At 46.3% G+C, this 23,050-nt stretch overlaps 1 protein-coding gene across 1 annotated transcript in view; it reads left to right on the plus strand.

Moving 5' to 3' along the window:
• The window catches only part of LOC122895869 (transport and Golgi organization protein 1 homolog), an 82,327-nt gene that overhangs the window by 23,463 nt on the left and 35,814 nt on the right, over positions 1 to 23,050 (plus strand). Inside the window, exon 14 of the mRNA XM_044233628.1 lies at positions 68 to 132. Within this exon, the coding sequence (XP_044089563.1) occupies positions 68 to 132 (65 nt within the window). The remainder of the gene's footprint in view (positions 1 to 67; positions 133 to 23,050) is intronic.

Below are 23,050 nucleotides of genomic sequence, written 5' to 3' on the forward strand. Positions count from 1 at the left end.
GCAAGATGGGAGAGGAAGGCATGGAGGGCATGCAAACCACAATAAACCTGTCCTTTGTCTGATCCAGCACCTAGACCGGTTCCCGGGATGAACAGCCGCACCGGCCCTCAAAAGGGCCCCGAGATGCCTACGGTAAGTGGTGTGGGCGTTCTGAGTTGTGTCCGTTTCTGAAATGTTTTGCAGTGTGGACAGCACCCTGTCCTGGCCTTGTGGTGTTGCGTGTGATCTGCGATCATCCCTTTCAGAGTGCACGCCGCTCACCCAGGAGCCTCCGGGCTGCTCTGTTAGAGATCCTCCATTTCGCGCTTCCTCCCAAAGCTACAGATGCTTAGAGACATGTGGTGGTAGGATGCTCACCTCGTGTGTGTGTGTGTGTGTGTGTGCGTGAGTGTGTGTGCGTGTGTGTACCCGCGCGCGCATCTGTGTATATAACTCGAGGAGGATGACGTCTCACTCCACAGTGAATTCAGGTAGTCCGGCTGGGTTTGTGGTTTTCCTTCCTGCTGGAGAAGGAGCATTTTTTGTTTTTGGGTCCCAGACTAACCCGGGAGGAGGTCTGCAGAGGTGCTCACAGAGGGAAAAATGGGAAAAGTCAGGACGTCCTCCTACTTGTGCCACGTGCTTTGGGCAGCCTGAGTGTTGGTGGAGAAGGTGAGTTGTGAGACCTCCTCTGCTTTCCAATTGTGCGCACAAAGACGTGAGCTGGAATCCCTCCAGCTGACCCCTTGGTGAGATGATGGTGCCCGCCGCCAGGTGCATGTGTGTCATAGAAAACGCCCCCTGGTGCATCAGCCCTGAAGAGGGAATCCCGGTGACCCCCCTCAGGGCCCACCCCTCACACGGGTTTCAGTTGTGCTCCCGTGAGCGGGTTCAGTTGGGATCTGGTGGCTGTGCCAGCTCATAGTGTCTCTCCCGACCCATCCTGGGAGCGTCACATGTGCTCTCCAGACACACTGGTTTGCATTTGGGGTTGGTGAATCGGCCCGTCCGTCGTTCTCAGCACCAAGGACTACGCATTTGCTCTGCGCCTGAGCTAAGGAGCGTGTTCTCAATGTACAGAAGGAGATGCTGTGCTTGCCATGATGGGGAAGTGTGGTCCTGGACATCGATCCCGGCCTGTCCAGAATGGAGTTTTTTCCTTTGTGGATTATCCTTGGCGGCAGACTCCTTGTCTGTGTCGAGGTGCAGACCTATATTCACATGTGGTGATGGTAGATTTCCCCACGGCCTCTGTTCACCCCAGGCTGTAGGTGAGATGCAGGGTACGGGTAGCCGTTCTGGCACGGGTGCTACCGTCTTGCAACTTAGTGTTGGGGACCATGCGTGTGTGTGTGTGTGTGCACCCCTGCCTGCCCACAGTGCACCCCGGGGAAGTAACTGGGGGAGGTGGACCGCTCCATCCCCAGTGAAGTCCTCTGGCTGGCCTGACTCCTTTTAGGTTACGTTCAGTGCAACTGTGTTGTGCTCATGCCGGGGCTCGATGGGTCCGGAAATCCTCACAAACGGAGCCTGGGGAAAACTCTCTTTGAATTTAATACTGTCTCCTTTGCAGTCTAGAACATTCTCAGGGTAAGTTTCACGAGTTATCCCTGTTTTACCTCTGCTGGAAAACCTGCTGTGCAGAACCCACCTACTCACACCCTTTCTACAAGTAATTTGAAGTATCAAAGCTCTCAGGCGCACTGTCGGAATCGCAACCCGCTCACACGTTCTAATGGGGGACGTCAGTGATGACCTGCATTGACCACTGCCTCCCAGCCCTTGAGCTGGGCTTCCAGGAGCAGGTTCTTTGCTCCTTACTTTCCTAAGAGGTGGTTTCTGTTCTCATCATACGTGTGGAGTTTTCCATCGGGAAGCATATACATTTCTGTGAATTCTCTTATTTGGCCCTCCCATCTTCATTTCCCATTGGACAAAATGACTCTGGAACTCAGTCAGTTGAAATTTCCAAATGACTGTGTTTTAAGACAGACACAGCTGCTGAGTGTAAAGAAGGCTTATTGGTATCATGTTCCTCGGAAGACGCTTTTCCAGGGTTCTGTCAGACCACAAGCCCCTAATTCCTCAAGGGTCTTTGTCCATGGCCAGAAACTGTAGAGAGTAGAGAACCCTTTGTCAGGAGGCGAGGCAGCGTGGGGAGAGTTGGGGACTCTCAAGCGAACGATTCCCCTCGAGTGGCTCAGAAACTTTGTGGAGAAAGGGCATTCAGTGTCGTCCCATTCCCTCTCTTCTGACCTAACCAGAATCTTCTCCGGGGACCGAGGAGGAAAGACGAAGTGTTGTCCTGGATGCCGATGCCCCCGTGTCTGGAATGTGCTGTTGTACTAGTTTGCAGTGACCCTTTTTCATCTTTAAGACACGAGTTCTTGCTGGTGAACGTGGGCAGACCTGGGCAGTGATTTTTGGTGACAGCCTATTCCTGTGACAGCCACTGCCCTCTCCCCTGTCTTTGTACTGGCACCAGCTGGGAGGGGCAGGTCAGGTTTGCAGCAGATGCCGCTCTCCGGAAGAAGTCGCATGCTGAGAGCTCTTTATTTGGTTTCTTCTCTTGGTGTTGCAACTTTTGTCTGTTTTACTAAAATATTTTCTTGTCTTTCTGCAGGTCGGTATAGGTGTGGGAGTGTTTCCTCATTGCCCATGTCCCCTCCATATGCCCTACCACATGGGGAAGAATATACCAGGCTTTCCTCCTCCTCCTCCAGCTCCACACTGGGGGACCTGGGGACCTGGGGGCCTCGGCCCCATCGCGTTCCTCCACCACACGGTGAGATGATCTGAATTGATGTGTTCCATAAAGCACATTCACAGTTTAGCCACTTCCGTCGGTGGAGAGGATGCAGAGGTGGTACCACAGGGCTTTGCAAAGCAAAGCTAAGCCCGAGTGAGGACATGGTCACATTCCTCCGCTTTGTGTGGACGTCCATCTCATGGACTGTCTGGGCCACCGCCCAGAACTGGGCAGCAGGTGTCTGCCATGGGGAAGAAAGGTGACATCTCGCAGAGAACAGACACAGAAGCATTGCCCAGCTGCACTGCGCAGACACGAGGTTTTGGGCTCTGGGCTGGATGAAGCACAACCTTCACATCACCCTCATGTGTGGAGGCCCCATTTGTCCAGCGTTATAGATTAGTTCTGGAAACATCTGTTCCCAGGCAGAGTGGTCGTACGTGTGAGGGTGAGGGACTGTTCCCTCCTTCATCCACAGGGGTCAGGGGAATCCTGTGAGAAACAGGAAGGACCTTCCAGAGGGAGAGCATGGAATAGTGTGGGGCAGGGGGAGAGGGTTGGCTTGAATCTTACGTGGTCATCGCCAGTCTGAATCCACCTCCATCTCTACTAGGGCTTCCTTTCCACTCAGAAGCCTGTGGAGCTCAAGGGGACAATAGCAGCCCTGTGCCCAAGAAGGTCCCAGAGGAGAACCAAGCAAGTACAGGTGTGTTTTCAGTTGTACCCATTTCTGGAGTCCTGTTCTTTTCTGGGCCTCGCAGTGTCCTGAGCTGTGTGTGTTGGGTATAACCTGGGGTCCGTGGGTGGTGTCCTTTCCTGTTCAAAGTGGCAAGTCTTCGTGCGGAGCTTACAGGCATCTCTGTTTCCGGATCATCACCTTGCCGGTGTCGGTGTCGGTGGAGGAAAGGCAGAGTTTGTGCTCAGGGCTTGGCATTCAAGGGGAAACCGGGCTGGGGGCCCTTTGAAGATTCTGAAGTTCCTCAGGACACACATGCGTGTGCCAGGCTCTTTGCACACACTGAGCAGTGGGCAGGTGCCATTGTTGGGAAGGAAGTGTCTCTGTCGCACAATGGCAGACGTCGGTCTCTTACCGTCGTGCATGTCCAGCATCCGCCTTTGTTGTTCTGGGAGGGATGAAACACCTCTCGCTTCATCTGCGGCGTGTAGGGTTTGAGAAAAAGGGAAGACGGGAGCGAGACCTGGCGTAGGGTGGCTGCCCTCGCCTCGTCAGCCAGAGTCAGACTTCGTGGGGGAGTCAGGGTTGACCAGGAGCCACCCTAGCTGGAGCCCTGTCACCAGGCCTCTGTATCTATGTCACCATCCTGCCTGCAGCTGTGCACCTGCCCCGGGAAGTCAGTCCTAGTGTCCTGCAGATTTGCGTGTGTTCCAGATTTCTCAGCCCAAAATCCAACTCTCAGTGGGGCCTTCTCAGGACCTCAGCTTTTTTTTTTTAATCTGTGAAAGGGGGAGCATACTGGATTCTGAGGTCACTTGAGCAATAGGAGTTGAAGTCCATAAAGAACCTGCAGGGGCTCATGGGCTGCCTAGTCGGTGAAGCAGCAGAACCTTGATTCCTGCTTAGGTCATGATCTCGAGGTTCTGAGATTGAGCCCCCAGCCGGCCTTGGTGCTGAGTGTGGAGCTTCTCTGGGATTCTCTCTCTCCCTCACCTTCTCCCCTTTCCCTCTTTGCTCACATGTTGCCCTTTCTCCCTTTAATCCTTTCCCTAAAGAAAGTAATATGCATAATACATGGGCTCTGACCATTCACTGTTCTGTTTAAATGAAAATAGCTCCATGCAGAAGAGCATCAAAAGATGTTCACTTAAGTCCACAAAATGCACTAAGAGTGTATCACCTCAGCCCAGGTAGTGGCCATTCTCATTTCAAAGACAAGGCAAAGAGCCCCCTTTTTCTATTAAAGTTCAGGTCACAGCCACAATGAAGTAAAAGATAGGAGAACAGGTACAATCAGAGCTTTATATGTGAGATGTGAAGACAGTTATTGTCTACTACAAATAGACTCAGTTAGGAGCCACACATGCAAGTGTTCATCCAAGGCCTCAGATCCACTATGGGAGGCAAAGAGCATTTGGGAACATATAAAGTCCCAGTGTACTAACCCAAATCCTTTTGCTTACAGGCTAATCATTTTGTAACTTGAAGACTACCTTGACCTCCAACAACCAGGCTCCAATGAGTTTCTATTTAGTAAAAATATGAATGTTTTCTGCCTGGTGATCTGAGTGCTTTCCCTGTCCATCCTCTCCCCTGTGCTTCGTCTCTCGTGGTATCCCCCCAATAAACCGCTCACGGTTCTGTGTCTGTTTCAGCGTCTGCCTTCAGGAGGACCTACAGTCCTTCTCCTTCGAGGGCACATAGTGACGCCTTCATGCACAGATAACACCCTGGCAGCAGTGGTGGTGACAGAGGATAGAGCAACACTACGCTCTGTGGTACCTCTTCTGCAAGGGACCCCAAGAATCCTTCCGGGGAGGGGGCCCAGTTTGAATTTAGATCCACTGGTGTTTGTATTAACTCTGGTGACAGATCCCCTTGAGCACATGGCACCTGCTAGCTTGGGAGGGGGTAGTGATGAGCAAGACAGCTGCCTGTCCCCAGGCAGTGGTCTGCTGTGACAGTGAGCAGAGAACGAGGTGTCTGGAGAGGCCCTGAGAGCCTGGTGAGGAGGCCCAGCATTAATCCGGGTTTTGTGCAGTGGTTTCACCTTCTCAGCTGCCCCCCAACCACAGGGGTGTTTGAGGAAAGCTGATGGTGGCCGTGTTCTTGGGGAGACCCATCATGCCCCACATTGCTCCCACAGTTTCCCTGTTGAGGGATGGGCAGGGCAGAGGTCACTGACAGGAGACCCATCCCTTCCTCCGCAGCAGGAGGAGTTGGGGGTGTGATTCTGTCCCCTTTTAGGCCCTTTTTGCCAACCCCTTCTGCAGCAGAGCTGCTGGATTCTGCAAAGCCCTCCTTCTTCCCAGGTCATGGACGCAGCCATCCTCTGGCAGCTTTGGGGTCATGGCAGGGCCACCGAAGGATCAAGTTCAGTCTGTTCACATGCTGCCCAGGAGAGGCTGGTAACGGCACTGCGGTAGTCAGGGTCATCCCGAGCAGCCTTTATAAATGGGATTGTCAAGTCCTGTGACAGGGCCTAGGCCAAAGGAGGGCAGGACAGAGGGGTTGACAGGAGAGGTGGTTCCCTGTGGTGTTCCCAGACAGAGCTGCACAGAGCAGGAGGCTCGAGGGTCTGGGGAGTGATCAAGAGACTGTCTGGAGAGTGCCTAGGTGGCTGAGTGGGTTATGTCTCTGCTTTCAGCTCACGTCATGTTCCCAGGGTCCTGGGATCGAGCCCCACATTAGACTGTCTGCTTGGCAGGGAGCCTGCTTCTTTCCTCTCTCTGCCTGCCTCTCTGCCTATTTGTGATCTCTGTCTGTCAAATAAAGTAAATAATATATTTTTTTTATAAAAGGAGACTGTCAGGATGAGACACTGAGTGAATGGTAGGGGAATTGGGCAAGTGCTTGCAAGGGAGAGGAAGCAAGGAGATAGGTTAGACAGAGGCAGAGACAAAGAAGAATTTCAAGGATGAACAGCGGTTGGTGGTCTAGTTATGTGGAGGTGGAGAATGGACCGGGGTGGGGGAGGTGTGGGTAGGTGCTCTGAGCATTATGGCCAGAGAAGGCGGGAATCCCGGGCATCAGATTTCCCTGAGCCCACAGCTCTGACCTCTCAGGGGCTGCGCTCTGCAGATGCCTTTTCACTTGGGAAGATGGGCGCACCTCTTTTTTTTTATTTTATTTTTTATTTTTTTTCCCAATTTATTTATTTTCAGAAAAACAGTATTCATTATTTTTTCACCACACCCAGTGCTCCATGCAAGCTGTGCCCTCTATAATACCCACCACCTGGTACCCCAACCTCCCACCCCCCCCCCCCGCCACTTCAAACCCCTCAGACTGTTTTTCAGAGTCCATAGTCTCTCATGGTTCACCTCCCCTTCCAATTTACCCAAATTCCCTACTCCTCTCTAACGCCCCTTGTCTTCCATGCTATTGGTTATGCTCCACAAATGAGTGAAACCATATGATAATTGACTCTCTCTGCTTGACTGATTTCACTCAGCCTAATCTCTTCCAGTCCCGTCCATGTTGCTACAAAAGTTGGATATTCGTCCTTTGTGATAGGCGCACCTCTTTTTGCATAGGGTTGTGGGGCCGAGCCTCAGGATCTGTCAGGGGAGAGACAGCACCCTCTTTCCTCCTACTGAAATGCCATAATTGGAGCATTGCAGGGATTCCCAGGGTGGCCAGCAGAGGGAGCCCGCGCACCTCCAACAGGAAGGAGGCGGTTTCTCTGTGTGCGCAGCCGTGGCCAGCAGAGGGTGCGCCATAGGCTTCTCTGACCCAAGGGGCCTCTGCAGGAAGGGCTTCTGTAGCCACCCAGGGATCCAGCTCCACTGTCACTGCCCCGGGATAGAGAGTTAGAGCTGTATTTCCAGCCAGTTCCCCCGATGCCCTGGGGAGATCTGTGGGCTTTGCAGCAACTTGTTCCCTCCTGAGGTGTGACAGAGAAACTGCCTTGTTGGCTGAGTGCTGAGGAGGGGGCTCTGGGAGCTTCCCCAGGACGTGCTGGTAGGTGAGAAATCCAGGCGCTTACATATTGGGGCTCTTCCCATGGTTTGGTCCTCATTTTCCCTGAGGGCATTTGAACAAGCCCTATTTTACTCAGGGGTCCCTGGATTGAGAGGTCAGGGGACACCACATCAGAAATGCTGTGGTTGCTTTGTTACTGATCCTGACTTGTTTCTGGGAAGATGTCCTGACTCAGCTTCAGAGAAACTGGAGCTACATTGGCTTGGGACAGGAATGTAGGAACTGCTGATTTCAAGACCTTCTAGAAGGTAGAGCTGGGGTTCCCCTCTCTGAGTTCTGCTAGAACCAGTGCCCCAGGTAAAAGCACAGACTGTCCTCCACTGGAACATGCTTTTATTACTTTTCAGTGTTTATTTTTGCCAACATTGTTACAGTAGTTGGAAACCAAGGGAAAACTTGGCAGGTACCTGATACCATAAACGTTTCATTCTTTTAGAGTGAAATTTTCAAGGAAAACAGGAATTGTTTTGTTTATCATTTCCAGTCTTCATTGGAAGGAAACTCATCAATAATATCTTTCAAACGTACCGTTTACCTCATCTCCTTTTCTTTTTCCATTTTTAACAATTTTATGCAAGTACAGTGGTGAGGAGGGAGAGGCAGAGGGAGAAGGTGACTGAACACTGAGTGTGGACCCCAATGTGGGACTCTATCCCATCCTGAGATCAAGACCTGATCCTCCCAGGTGCCCCTGCTTACCTCCTTCTTTTTTTTTTTTTCTTTAAAAAAATTTTTTTATAAACATATATTTTTATTCCCAGGGGTACAGGTCTGTGAATTGCCAGGTTTACACACTTCACAGCACTCACCATAGCACATACCCTCCCAAATGTCCATAACCCCACCTCCCTTCTCCCAACCCCCCTCCCCCCAGCAACCTTCAGTTTGTTTTGTGAGATTAAGAGTCACTTATGGTTTGTCTCCCTCCCAATCCCATCTGTTTCATTCATTCTTCTCCTACCCCCTTAATCCCCCACATTGCATCTCCACTTCCTCATATCAGGGAGATCATAAGATAGTTGTCTTTCTCTGCTTGACTTATTTTGCTAAGCATGATACCCTCTAGTTCTATCCATGTCGTCGCAAATGGCAAGATTCCATTTCTTTTGATGGCTGCGTATTATTCCATTGTGTATTTATACCCATCTTCTTTATCCATTCATCTGTTGATGGACATCTAGGTTCTTTCCATAGTTTGGCTATTGTAGACATTGCTGCTATAAACATTCAGGTGCATGTGCCCCTTCGGATCACTACGTTTGTATCTTTGGGTAAATACCCAGTAGTGCAATTGCTGGGTCATAGGGCAGTTCTATTTTCAACATTTTGAGGAACCTCCATGCTCTTTTCCAGAGCGGTTGCACCAGCTTGAATTCCCACCAACAGTGTAGGAGGGTTCCCCTTTCTCCGCATCCTCGCCAGCATCTGTCATTTCCTGACTTGTTAATTTTAGCCATTCTGACTGGTATCAGGTGATATCTCATTGTGGTATTGATTTGTATTTCCCTGATGCCAAGTGATATGGAGCACATTTTCATGTGTCTGTTGGCCATCTGGATGTCTTCTTTGCAGAAATGTCTGTTCATGTCTTCTGCCTATTTCTTGATTGGATTATTTGTTCTTTGGGTGTTGAGTTTGCTAAGTTCTTTATATAGATTTTGCACACTAGCCCTTTATCTGATATGTCAGTTGCAAATATCTTCTCCCATTCTGTCAGATATCTTTTGCTTTAGTTAACTGTTTCCTTTGCTGTGCAAAAGCTTTTGATCTTGATCAAATCCCAATAGTTCCTTTTTGCCCTTGCTTCCCTTGCTTTTGGCGATGTTCCTAGGAAGGATGTTGTTGCAGCTGAGGTGGAAGAGGATGTTGCCTGTGTTCTCCTCAAGGATTTTTATGGAGTCCTTTCTCACATTGAGGTCCTTCATCCATTTGGAGTCTATTTTCGTGTGTGGTGTAAGGAAATGGTCTAATTTCATTTTTCTGCACGTGGCTGTCCAATTTTCCCAACACCGTTTATTGAAGAGGCTGTCTTTTTTCCATTGGACATTCTTTCCTGCTTTGTCGAAGATTAGTTGACCATAGAGTTGAGGGTCTATTTCTGGGCTTTCTATACTGTTCCATCAATCTATGTGTCTGTTTTTGTGCCACTACCATGCTGTCTTTTTTTTTTTTTTTTAAGATTTTTTTATTTTATTTATTTGAGAGAGAGAGACAGTGAGAGAGAGCATGAGCGAGGAGAAGGTCAGAGGGAGAAGCAGACTCCCCATGGAGCTGGGAGCCTGATGTGAGACTCGATCCCGGGACTCCAGGATCACGCCCTGAGCCGGAGGCAGTCATTTAACCAACTGCGCCACCCAGGCGTCACGTACCATGCTGTCTTGATGATGACAGCTTTGTAATAGAGCTTGAAGTCCGGAATTGTGATGCCACCAACTATGGCTTTCGTTTTCAATATTCCTTTGGATATTCGAGGCCTTTTCTGGTTCCCTATAATTTTTAGGATTATTTGTTCCATTTCTTTGAAAAAAATGGATGGTATTTTGATAGGAATTGCATTAAATGTGTAGTTTGCTTTCGGTAGCATAGATATTTTCCCAAAATTTATTCCTCCAATCCAGGAGCATGGAACATTTTCCGATTTCTTTGTGTCTTCCTCAATTTCTTTCATGAGTACTTCATAGTTTTCTGAGTATAGATTCTTAGCCTCTTTGTTAGGTTTATTCCTAGGTATCTTATAGTTTAGAGTGCAACTGTAAATGGGATTGACTCCTTAATTTCTCTTTCTTCTGTCTTGTTGTTGGTGTAGAGAAATGCAACCGATTTCTGTGCATTGATTTTATATCCTGACACTTTACTGAATTCCTGTACAAATTCTAGCAGTTTTGGAGTGGAGTCTTTTGGGTTTTCCACATATAGAATCATATCATCTGCGAAGACTGATAGTTGGACTTCTTCTTTGCTAATTTGGATGCCTTTAATTTCATTTTGTTGTCTGATTGCTGAGGCTAGGCCTTCTAGTACTATTTTGAATAGCAGTGGTGATAATGGACATCCCTGCCGTGCTCCTACCTTAGCGAAAAGCTTTCAGTTTTTCTCCATTGACAATGATATTTGCGGTGGGTTTTTCATAGATGGCTTTGAGAATATTGTGCCCTCTATCCCTACACTTTGAAGAGTTTTGGTCAGGAAGGGATGCTGTACTTTGTCAAATGTTTTTTCAGCATCTATTGGGAGTATCGTATGCTTCTTGTTCTTTCTTTTATTAATGTGTTGTACCACATTGTTTGACTTGCGGATGTTGTACCAACCTTGCAGCCCTGGAATAAATCCCACTTGCTCACGGTGAATAATCCTTTTAATGTACTGTTGGATCCTATTGGCTATATTTTGGTGAGAATTTTCCCATCTGTGTTCATCAAGCATATTGGTGTGTAGTTCTCTTTTTTAATGGATCCTTGTCTGGTTTTGGGATCAAGGTGATGCTGGCCTCAGAAAATCAGTTTGGAAGTTCTCCTTCCATTTCTATTTTATGGAACAGTTTCAGGAGAATAGGAATTAGTTCTTCTTTAAACGTTTGGTAGAATTCCCCCAGGAAGCCGTCTGGCCCTGGGCTTTTGTTTGTTTGGAGATTTTTGATGACTGTTTCAATCTCTTTACTGGTTATGGGTCTGTTCAGGCTATTTCCTTCCTGGTTCAGTTGTGGTTGTTTATATGTCTCTAGGAATGCATCCATTTCTTCCAGATTGTCAAATTTGTTGGCGTAGAGTTGCTCATAGTATGTTCTTATAATTGTCTGTATTTCTTTGGTGTTAGTTGTGATCTCTCCTTTTTCATTCATGATTTTATTAACTGGGTCCTTTCTCTTTTCTTTTTGATAAGTCTGGCCAGGGGTTTATCAATCTTATTAATTCTTTCAAAACACCAGCTCCTAGTTTCGTTGATTTGTTCCATTGATTTTTTGGTTTCTATTTCATTGATTTCTGCTCCGATCTTTATGATTTCTCTTCTCCTGCTGGGTTTAGGCTTTCTTTCTTGTACTTTCTCCAGCTGCTTTAGGTGTAGGGTTAGGTTGTGTACCTGAGACCTTTCTTGTTTCTTGAGAAAGGCTTGTACCACTATATATTTTCCTCTCAGGACTGCCTTTGTTGTGTCCCATGGGTTTTGAACGGTTGTGTTTTCATTATCATTTGTTTCCATAAATTTTTTCAATTCTTCTTTAATTTCCTGGTTGACCCATTCATTCTGTAGAAGGATGCTGTTTAGTCTCCATGTATTTGGGTTCTTTCCAAATTTCCTCTTGTGATTGAGTTCTAGTTTCAGAGCATTGTGGTCTGAAAATATGCAGGGAATGATCCCAATCTTTTGATACCGGTTGAGACCTGATTTAGGACCCAGGATGTGATCTCTTCTGGAGAATGTTCCATGTGCACTAGAGAAGAATGTGTATTCTTTGCTTTGGGATGAAATGTTCTGAATATATCTGTGATGTCCATCTGGTCCAGTGTGTCATTTAAGGCCCTTATTTCCTTGTTGATCTTTTGCTTGGATGATCTGTCCATTTCAGGGACGGGAGTGTTAAAGTAAATAAGCTTTCATTTAAAAAATTTTTTTCACTTGCTACAAAGCACAATCAAATAAATTATGAGTTTGAATACTTTTTGAACTTTGTTGGAAAGAAAACCTTCATGATGAAATATATTACATCTTCATGGTGACAGATTCTGTTTCTGTTCTGTGATATCAGTGAGCCAGAGATGGCCCCTGTGTACTGGCAGCTGCAACCCATGAGTTAAAGACCTCTTGCTGGTGCCTAAGTCAGATTTGGTTTCTACACATCCAGTCTTTTAAGAACATAACCCTGGAGAGCAGATGTTTAAGTATTGACTGCCTGCCTGAATTCCATAGGTCGTAAAACTGACCAACATTTTCTTATCATAAATAAAGTCAGTGAGTCAATTAAGCAATCCAGATGAACTCTTCAGCTCTAAAAGACCCTGAACAGCTGTTAGATTTCTAAATCCTTGATGCAGTGTCCACTGTCCCCGCCCCGCCAAGCCAGGCTGCAAAAAGGCCTTACTTAGGCACATGTGTACTCTGTTCAATGTCCCCAGTCTTGGAAGGATTAATACTGTGATGGGTCCCCCCTCTTGCAAACCTGTCAGTCCCCCAGGAAAGGGGATTGCACGTTACTGCCACCTCATGGTCATATCTTTTTCCTTCAGCCTGAAACTCATTGAACTCACTCTGCATTCTTCCAGTCTTGGAATGTCTTTCTAAATTTGAAATATTTGATTGTCCTATTACTGCTGAAGAGGATGAAGGGGAAGAAGGGAAAAACGAGGTATCCCGAGAACAAGTGAGTCAGCCACAATGAATCCCTTGGCCCATGTAATTTTTGGAACAGGTTCAGCTCTGGTGTGAAATATCTTATCCTCTATTTTTCATTTTTAGAGGAACGTCTACACTGTTTTCCACAGTGGCTGCACCAACTTGCATTCCCACCAACAGTGTGAGAGGGTTCTCCTTTCTCCCAACTTCTCCACCACTGGTTGTTTCTTGCCTTGTCAATTTTTGCCATTCTACCTGGTGGAAGGTGGTATCTCAATGTGGTTTTGATTTGACTCTCCCTGATGGCTAATGATGATGAACATTTTTCCACGTGTCTGTTGGTGATTTGTCTGTCTTCTTTGCAGAGGTGTCTGGTCACATCTTCTGCCCATTCTTTGACTTGGTTATTAGTTTTTTTGCGTGTTGAGCTTGAGAAGTTCTTTGCAGACCTCAGACACCAGCCCTTTGTCTGTAGTGTCATTTGCAAATAGCTTCTCCCATTCTGTGGGTTGCCCTTTGTTTTGTTGATGGTTTCCTTTGCTGTGCAGAAGCTTTTGATCCTGAGGTAGTCCCAAAAGTTCCTTTTCACTTTTGTTTCCCTTGCCTTTGGATTGTGTCTAGCAAGGAGTTGCTGTGGCTGAGGTCAAGATGTTGCTGCCTCTCTTCTCCTCTAGGATTTAGATGGATTCCTGCCTCAGTCTGAGGTCTTTTATCCAGACATTTCATGACAGACAACAAAGTGATGGTGGGCAGCATGGGAGAAATAGGTGATGGGGATGAAGGAGCTGCTTGTCCTGATGAGCCCTGGACAATGCATGGAAGTGTTGAATCCCCTGTTGTATTCCAGAAACTACTGTATGTGAACTCTAGTGGAATTAAAGAATTGTAAGAAAGGAAAGTAGTTGGCAAACTGTATGTATGTATGGAAATGTTCAGTCCTGTCTTTCCTATTTCGTATTGTTGGTAAGTCTAAGCATATTATACACTGAAAAGTTTATTAGTAATCATTGCTTTCTATTTTTTAATGCATAATGTTGCATAATTAGTCCTACCATTACTTACTAGTAATTGACACCTATTCTCTTCTATTGTTTTATTTAAATAATAGCATTTATGTATGTTTCAGAAATTGAGTAATACACAACCATATAGAAATCACAGAAAGCTATTGCAGCTGTTTTATGTTAAGGTAAAACATATATATCATTATGGATTCTATCATAATGTAGTTTTCTAATCTAGAATGTGTGTGTGTCATCACGTGGCTCTCTGTGAAGTTGGTGCCTGCCATTCTAGGGGCTAATTACTCATGGAGAGAAAAATCATGGTTGTAATACTAGAACGATTAATACCAACAAAGTCAATTTAGAGTTTACTGGAGGGGATCAAAGAGAGTTGATATGGGGGTCCGTCTTGTTGGCTCAGTTGGTGAAGCATCAGTCATGATCTCAGGTTCATGAGACTAAGCCTAAATCAGGCTCCACACTGAGCATGGAGTCTGCTGAAGATTGTCCTTCTCAGCCACCTGGGTGGCTCAGTGGGTTAAGCCTCTGCCTTCAGCTCTGTTCATGATCTCAGGGTCCTGGGATCTAGCCCCACATTATGTTCTCTGCTTGGTGGTGAGCCTGCTTCTCCGTTCTCTCTGTCTATTTGTGATCTCTTTCTCTCTCTCTCTCTCTCTCTGTCAAAAAAATTAATAAAATCTTTAAAAAAAAGATTCTCCCTCTCTCTCTAGCCCACCCCTCCCATTCAGTCTTCTTTCTCTCACTCTTTCTCATAAAAAGTGTGTGTGTGTATATATATATACACACACATATGTATACATGGTTGATTTCAAGATACACAGTTAGTTGTTAATGTTTATAGGAAGGGAACATGATTAGATTTTTGATTTTGTGACCTCTTCAATATACTCTCAATTGCTGTTCAGCTTGGAAAGTGAAGGCATTTTCCCCAACAACTGAGCTACCCAGGTGCCCTGCATTCTTTTGAAGGGAGCAGTGCAAGCACTACAATTTAAGTAATGACATTGTCAAATTTGGCTTCAGTCATCACTGAGACAGGGAGGAGAAGGAATCGATTTTTGGATCCTTGATGCTGTCGCAAAGGCCTGTCCCAGTGTAGGAACAGGCTTCCTGGGACCAGAGAAGCCTCGGTGCCTCCCCCAGAGCAGCACCACACCCCCGCACCCCGTTAGTTTCCCAGCGCCCCCAGTCCCCTCAATCCCTCATGGTCCCCTTAGAGCATTGCGGAGATTCCCAGGGCCGCTGGCAGAGGGCGCCCGCATGCCTCCAGCCAGCAGGGGGCTGTTTGTCTGCTTCTGTGCTCAGCAGCCTTAGGGGGTAGGTGGCGCACTATGATGTCATCTGACACTGGGTTCCTCAGGGCAGGAAGGGTTTCTGCCTCCAGCTGAGGACCCTCAGACCCTCAGGGTTGCATTTACAACAAGTTCTGACACTGCCCTGGAGAGATCCTAGGGGCTTTGCAGCAGCTTGGGGCCTCCTGTGGTGCGATGCTGGAGTGGCCTTGTTGGCTGAGAGCTGAGGAGGGGGCTCTGGGCGGCTTCCCGAGACATGCTGGTAGGTGAGCTGCCTCGTTGTGGCATTTCTGGTGTTGTTCCCACAGTTTGGTTCTCATTTTCCTCGAGGGTATTTGAATAAGACCTATTTTACTCAGGGCCTGATCCCTGGCTAGAGGGGTCGCACTGTGCCATTCCGGAGATGCCGTGGTTGGTTTGATACAGATGCAGGCATGTTTCTGGGGAGAAATCTGGACTCAAATTAAGAGGAACAGGAACAGCATGTACTTGTGAGGTGAAAACCCCAACTGCTGACTCTCGGGGCGCCCTAGAAGAATGCACTTGGGACCCACTTGCCGATTACTGCTGGAATCAGAGCCCCAGGTGAAAACAATGTGCCGTCTAGTTTCTAACCTTCAAGGTTACAACTGCCAGCAAATGTTGGGTTTGTGGAGAAGGAAGGAAAACTGAATGTAGGCCAAAGAAGCCGTGACTAAACCTTTGGCACACTGGGGGACTTGGGAGAGGTTCAATGTTGTCAGAGAAAGGAAAATATGAAAGGCTGTTAAGAACCAGAAGTGTATTGGAGGCATCTGGTATTTCAAATCATTGTGGCTTCTCATGGGTAAATCCTGTTGGAGGAGGTGGGGGGCTGGATAGAGACATGAGAATAGACTTCTGCTAGTACGAGTAGTGCAGTACCCATGTGCAAGGTCAAGTCCATGTCCTCCCTTTGGTTCCCCTGTTTATTTGGAGTGGTTGTGTGTTAGAACACCCCCTACCAAAACCTCTTCCCTCTGCTGTGATGTTCCCCTTATGACTTTGCCCCTTCTGATCAAGATTTGCCTTGATAGATGAAATAAGTCAGAGAAAGACAGGTACTATACGATTTCAGTCATTTGTGGAATTTATGATATAAAACATGGGAGTTGCGCTGTGAGAAGTCTGCTCTACTGCAGTGTGGTTAGGTTGGACTCAATCTTTGCTTTATATGATATGAAACATAAAAGAGAAGGAAAAAGAGGCAAACTAAGAAACAGACGCTTAGCTAGAAAACAACTTGCTGGTACATCAGAGAGGTGGTGTTTGGGGGGGGGGGGATGGGTTCAACAGGTGATGGGGACCAAACTGTGGGAACAATACCAGAAATGCAACAACGAGGCGGATCACCTTGTGATGGGTGCCACGTGTTGCATGGAAGTGCTGAGTCATGATTTTATACCTGAAATGAATAGAACAGTGTATGTGAGTTAATCGTAATAGAAATTAAAGCGTTAGGGAAGTTTCCCTGGAAGAATTTTAAATCAACTGTCAAGTTATTTGTATTTAGTGGTTTTGTGTTTCAGTGCTAGCAAAGCCTTTTCTGGTTGGCCTGTCTCATGTTGGAGGGTATGTGCATGACAGCTGTAAACTACTCAGGTGACCCTTGAGGATATGTGCTGCCGAAGCGAGCACTCAGGTGACCCTTGAGGAGCAGGGAGGGTTAGAAGGGAGAAAGTCTCACCAGCTCCCCATGTGAAGTCTGTATCTGCTCAAGATTGAGATCAGTGAGCCCGCATCCCCGTCACTGGTTCTCGGGATTTGAGAGACAGCAAGTGCAGAACCAAAGCATGGTGACAATTCCAAACCGTATGTTGATTCTAAACCAGGACCCTATATATGAAAGGAGCCAGCTGAAAATATTTCTTGGCACTTGTTTGGGCTGAAGGAGGAAGGTTTTCTCCCTATGAAGGCCAACCCAGAGTCCTGTATGTCTCCTGGAAGTGTCCTCCACAAGTGACTATGAGCAAAAGAGTGAAATACTGGGAGAGCGCACGGACTGCAATCAGGGAGCACGTTTGGGGACATAGAGTACACTGAAAAACATGAAGCATTCATTCGAGAACTTGTTGCAAGAATAGGAATACTTCCAGGACATTTCCAAACAGTATTGTTTTTTCAAAAGAACTGTTTAGAACTCTGTGTGTTATCAAAAGTGATCTGCTATGTTGTAACTTCAGAAGCCAAGCATTTGGATTCGAATCAGGATTCAGTTAGTAGTAGAGGTAAAGGAACGAGTTTTGAATTCTGAACCTTCTAAACTTCTAGAAATGCTCACAAGACCAAAGTGAGTGTTTTCTGGAAAGGTGATAATCCAAAGAAGTTTCCTCCTTTTGGAAGAGACTGGGAGATGCCTAGAGTGGAATATCCTTTGCACAGAATATGGAGAAGGAGCAGTAGTGAGGAGAGGAATGGAGGCCTTGTCTGGACATGTGGGGAAAGGGGTCTCCCCATATGTTTTGTATTTCAGTTGGTGCAGTAATAACCTTCTTGTGACCAGATGATGTACAGGTCAAGTCAGGCTTGGGTGTCATCTTGGAAGGTGTCCTGGGGACCCAAGCATCCATTCCCTGGGGTTTGGCAGTGCAAGGATTGGTTAGCAGTATTGGAGAGGGTCCTCTCGGGGAAGGTTGGAGAGAATCTTTGTGGAGGTGTCTTTCCCAACAGAATCTCCAGGTTGCAAGGTGTGACGGTCACAGTACATGTCCTTGGGAGTGCACTGTGAAAAGTCTGATCTACTGCAGTGTGGTTAGGTTGAACAGAGGCAACTCCACCTTTGCTTCATTGAAATATGTCCCCTTTTCCAACTGTGGGTCCAAAGAGGCAGTGCTCGAATGCATGGTGTCCAGTGACTATCTCCCAGGGGGAGAGACTGATTTCCAAAAAGGGGTGGGCTTGAGATTTAGAAGTGACGGCAATCCCTTTGACTCAGGTAGTTGGGAAGTCTGTGCTGATTTTGCCAGGTGAGTCCCCAGTATTGGGGACATTGTGTGACTAACTTTGAAGATAGAGGACAGTAATGTACAATGAAATTGTTGTAAAACTAGCGAATCATCACAAATTGGTGAAACGCCTGCATGGTAGAATGGGTTTTCTGGTCACTGTGTATAGTTCAAGAGGGTATCCCTGGGAGGGGTAATTTTTTCTAACAGGATTTTAGCTGCAGAAGAGTCATTGACCTTTCTCCAAGGGAAAGCTTTTATCCAGTGAGAAGACATAGGCACATTGACTAACACCTACTTATATCCATGAGATGAGGAAATTGCATGAAATCCCGTTGCCAAATGTCTGATGGTTCATCGAGTGGTTTAAAATGCCCAGCGGAGGTAAGGACTTTTTTCCCAGGGTTGTATTTTGGACAAGTGGGATAAACAAGGAATGCTATTTTTGCAGGCTTTGTAACATTTCCCCATCGATAGTGGTTCATGAATGCTCTCAAGTTGTCAGCAGAGCAATGGCTTACTGCTGGCACAGTTGTCAGGAGTGGGAATTTTAGAATGTTGGACAGGGCCAGATTGTTCTTTGCTCCAAGCCTAAATTATCTCTTTTTATCCAGGTGTCATTAGATTTGCAACATGGTTTCTCCTTGTCTGGGCCCCATTGTTGGGCATGACACGTCAATTATTCCAACTTCTCAGTTGGTAGGACATCCCTCCTGAACGTGGCAGAGGTCTGGATTTTGGTCTCCTTTTGAGAAACTTTTTTGTACAGAAATATCAGCGAGGGGGTTTCCTTTGGCCTCCCGGGATCCAAGTGCAGAATATCCCTGGGACATTACTAATGGCCAGATCTGCAGGCAGAAGTGTGGCATCTGATGCGTTTTGGACATGGGTACCATTTTCCATCTCATCCCCCTTGTAGGGAAGGAAACCGCATTGCTTCCATAATATTCCAGAACCATGAGCGAGCTACCCAAAGCACATACCGAGTATCCGCATCCATGTTTGTGGTCGTGCTGCTGGCTAAAGTAAAAGCTGGAGTAAGGGCGTGTAACTCATCCTGCTCACCTGAAGCAGCAGGAGGGAAAGGTGCTGCCTCCGTGTGTTCAAAGGGAGGTGCAGTAGCATACCCGTCATGCTGTTTGTCATTCTCCTCCTATAAAGAAGAACCATCAGGAGAGCATGGAAAGTCTGCACCGCTTAGAGCAGTTTGCTGCAAGTTGTCACAGGGAGTCAGCAGGTGATCTGTCAGGGCGAAGCAGCTGTGAGGGATTTCATACGTGAAGGAGGGGAGAAGGGTGGAAAGGTTGAGGCTGTTGGAACCAGAAAGAGTTCTGTTGGAGTGGGTAAGCAGGAGGATTTCAATTTTAGTATATGTGCTGCCGAAGCAAGCACAGCAGGAGGATTTCATAGGAGGTGAGGTGACCGGCTGGAAAATGCTGAGTCTGAGGCAAATTCAGAAGGGCTTCTACTACATGGGGCATGGGGATGGTGAAAGGGGATGCTGTGACGGGTTCTTCAGTGGCCTCATCCCAGAGGGCAGGGGCAGGGATGGCTCTGAGGTCGGGGGCGTATCCCCCAGCCACGGCATCTACCTGTTGATGCCAATAGCCTACGGGGTGATGGTGCTCCCTGTGTTCTGGGGTGAGCACTCCTAGGGCATTCCCTTCCCTGTCACACAGAGAGAGGGAAGGGGAAGTTGATAGTGAGGAAGCCTGAGGGAAGGGGCTATTGGTCGACTTCTGTTTTAGGTTTCAAAGGCTGTGTCGTCCCCCTCTTTCTGATGAATAGAGTTAGGTTTGTCAGTGTTTAGTAAAACCTGTAGTGGCTGAGAAGTTTGGAATCCACTGTTGACAGTAGCTGGTTAGTCTTGGAAAGCCTGGGTATAGGCATTTCGTATTAGGTTATGAGAAATTGAGGATGTCTTGAGACTACTTGGATCCAGATGTGGTCCTTTTTTGAGATCAGGTGACCTAAATACCTAACGCGAGTTTGAGCAAACTGCAGTTTTTCTTCGGAGACATTATGTCCCTTTTAAGGCCACAAGTTATCCCAGGTGGATGCTTTCTTCTGTCAGGAGGGAAGCAGAGATGCCAGTCATTTACATATTGTAACAAAGGAGAGCCCACAGCCCACTTCCTGTCATGTGGTGGGCAAAATGGGCCAAGGGAAGAGGGAGATGTAGGCCTCCAGCCGGGAAATGAGTAAGTCCCAGGAACGTAAAGCAGAGTGTAAGGAATACAGTCAGTAATCCTTGTAATGTGATGGCTAGATGGTAGGCCTACTTGTGAACATAGCATAACATTTAAACATTTAAATTTCCATAATCGCTAATTGTGAGCCTGAAACTAATGTAACATTGGGTGTCAACTGTAGTAAGAGAAAGAAAAAGAGACAACTTGGACATCTGGAGTCTCTTTAAATCCTCAGAAGACTTAACTCCAAAGAGGTCGATTTCAACAGGTTTGGGAAAGGAGGGAGCAGAGGGAGCTTCAGAGGAAAAAGCAGGGTTAGTGAAGGGATAAGAGGGTAGGATCAGGGGAGATGAGAGGGCGCAGAGAGCAGAGGGAGATGGTGCCAGATGGGGCCTGATGGTGTGGCCTGAGCACAAGCTTGTTGCCTCCCCTGTGTAGACAAAGAAGGTGAGGGACGGGAAGAAGAGGACTCAGAATGTCTGTTTTGTCTCTCTAGTGGTATGATTACCTTATTTAGTTTTCAAATTGTATATAGAGAGATGCATTTTTCAATTCTTGATAGCATTTGGAAGTTTCAAAATACTGATTGAAATAGGCATCCCATTTTAGAGCCATGGTTGTCCAATTCAGCTTTGAGAAAATTAATGTTGGGATGATCAAAACTTCCCCATCGTGGCCATTGAAGTTTTAATTTATTTCTGGTTGTCATGCCATTGATTTGTAAATGTTTATGCAGAGGGACCATTTACAAAAATTTGTTAATTTTTTGAATCTTATTTTTTTAACATATAATTTATTATTTCCCCCAGGCGTACAGGTCTGTGACTCATCAGGCTTACACATTTTACAGCACTCATTATTGCCCATGCCCTCCCCAGTGTCCATAACCCAACCACTCTTTGCCTACCCCCTGCCTCCTAGCAACCCTCAGTTTGTTTTCTGAGATTGAATCTCTTATGATTTGTCTCCTTCCTGATCCCATCTTATTTCATTGTTTTCTTCACTACTCCCTGCCCCACCGTTCTCTCTCAAATTCCTCATATTAGAGAGATTGTATGATAATTATATTTCTCTAGGTTGACTTAATTAGCTCAGCATTTAACCTTAGTCTAGTTCCATCCACATCATTGCAAATGGCAAGATTTCATTTCTTTTGGTAGCTGCATAGTATTCCATTGTGTACATATACCACATCTTCTTTATCTCTTCATCTGTTGATGGACATCTAGGTTCTTTCCATGGTTTGGCTATTGTCGGCATTGCTGCGATAAACATTTGGGTGCACGTGCCCCTTCGGATCACTACATTTATATCTGTAGGGTAAATACCCAGTAGTGCGAATGCTGGGTCATAGCGTAGCTCTATTTTCAACTTTTTGAGAAAGCTCCATGATGTTTTCCAGAGTGGCTACACCATCTTGCATTCCCAGCAGCAGTGTAGGAGGGTTCCCCTTTTTCCACATCCTCGCCAACATCTGTCATGTCTTGACTTGTTCATTTTAGCCATTCTGACTGGTGTGAGGTGGTATCTCATTGTGGTTTTGATTTATATTTCACTGATGCTGAGTGATGCTGGAAGTCTTCTTTGCAGAAATGTCTGTTCATGTCTTCTGCCTATTTAATGATTGGATTATTTGCTCTTTGGGTGTTGAGTTTGATAAGATTTTGGATACAAGCCCTTTATCTCTTCTGTCATTTGAAAACATCTTCTCCCATTCTGTCTGTTGTCTGTCGGTTTTGTTGACTTTTTCCTTTGCTGTCCAAAAGCTTTGCTCTTGATGAAGTCCCAATAGTTCATTTTTGCCCTTGCTTCCCCTGCCTTTGGCGATGTTTCTAGGAAGAAGTTGCTGTGGCTGAGGTCGAAGAGGGTGCTGTCCATGTTCTCCTTAAGGATTTTGATGGGTTCCTGTCTCACATTGAGGTCTTTCATCCATTTTGAGTCTATTTTTGTGTGTGGTGTGAGGAAATGGTCCAGTTTCATTTTTCTGTGTCGGCTGTCCAATTTTCCCAACACCATTTGTTGAAGAGACTGTCATTTTCACATTGGACATTTTATCGTGCTTTGTTGGAGATTACTTGACCATAGAGTTGAGGGTCTATTTCTGGGCTCTCTCTTCTGTTCCATTGATCTTCATGTATGTTTTTGTGCCAGTACCGTACTGTCTTTATGATGACAGCTTCGTAATAGAGCTTGAAGTCTGGAATGGTGATGCCACCACGTTTAGTTTTCTTTTTCAGCATTCCTCTGGCTATTCAGTGTCTTTTCTGGTTCCATATAAATTTTAGGATAATTTGTTCCATTTCTTTTAAAAAGCGGGTGGTATTTTGATAGGGATTGCATTAAATGTGTAGATTGCTTTAGGTAGCATAGACACTTTCACAATATTTGTTCTTCCAATCCATGACCATGGAATGTCTTTCCATTTCTTTGTGTCTTCCTCAACTCTTTTCTTGAGTAGTGTATCGTTTTCCAAGGAAAGGTTCTTTAACCTCTTTGGTTAGGTTTATTCATAGGTGTCTTATGGTTTGGGGTGTAATTATAAATAGGATTGACTCCTTAAGTTCTCTTTCTTCTGTTTTTCTGTTGGTGTCTAGAAATGCAACTGATTTCTGAGCATTGATCTTATATCCTGACACTTGACTGAATTCCTATATGGGTTCTAGCAATTTTGGAGTGGAGTGTTTTGGATTTTCCACATAAAGTATCATATCATCTGCAAAGAGTGGGAGTTGGACTTCTTTGCCTATTTGGATGTCTTTTATCTCCTTTATTGTCTGGTTGCCGAGGCTAGGACTTCTAGTACTATGTTGAATAGCAGTGGTGATAGTGCACATCCTTGCTGTGTTCCTAACCTTTGGGGAA

This window comes from Neovison vison, chromosome 14, assembly GCF_020171115.1.
Source record: "Neovison vison isolate M4711 chromosome 14, ASM_NN_V1, whole genome shotgun sequence".
Lineage (NCBI taxonomy): Eukaryota > Metazoa > Chordata > Mammalia > Carnivora > Mustelidae > Neogale > Neogale vison.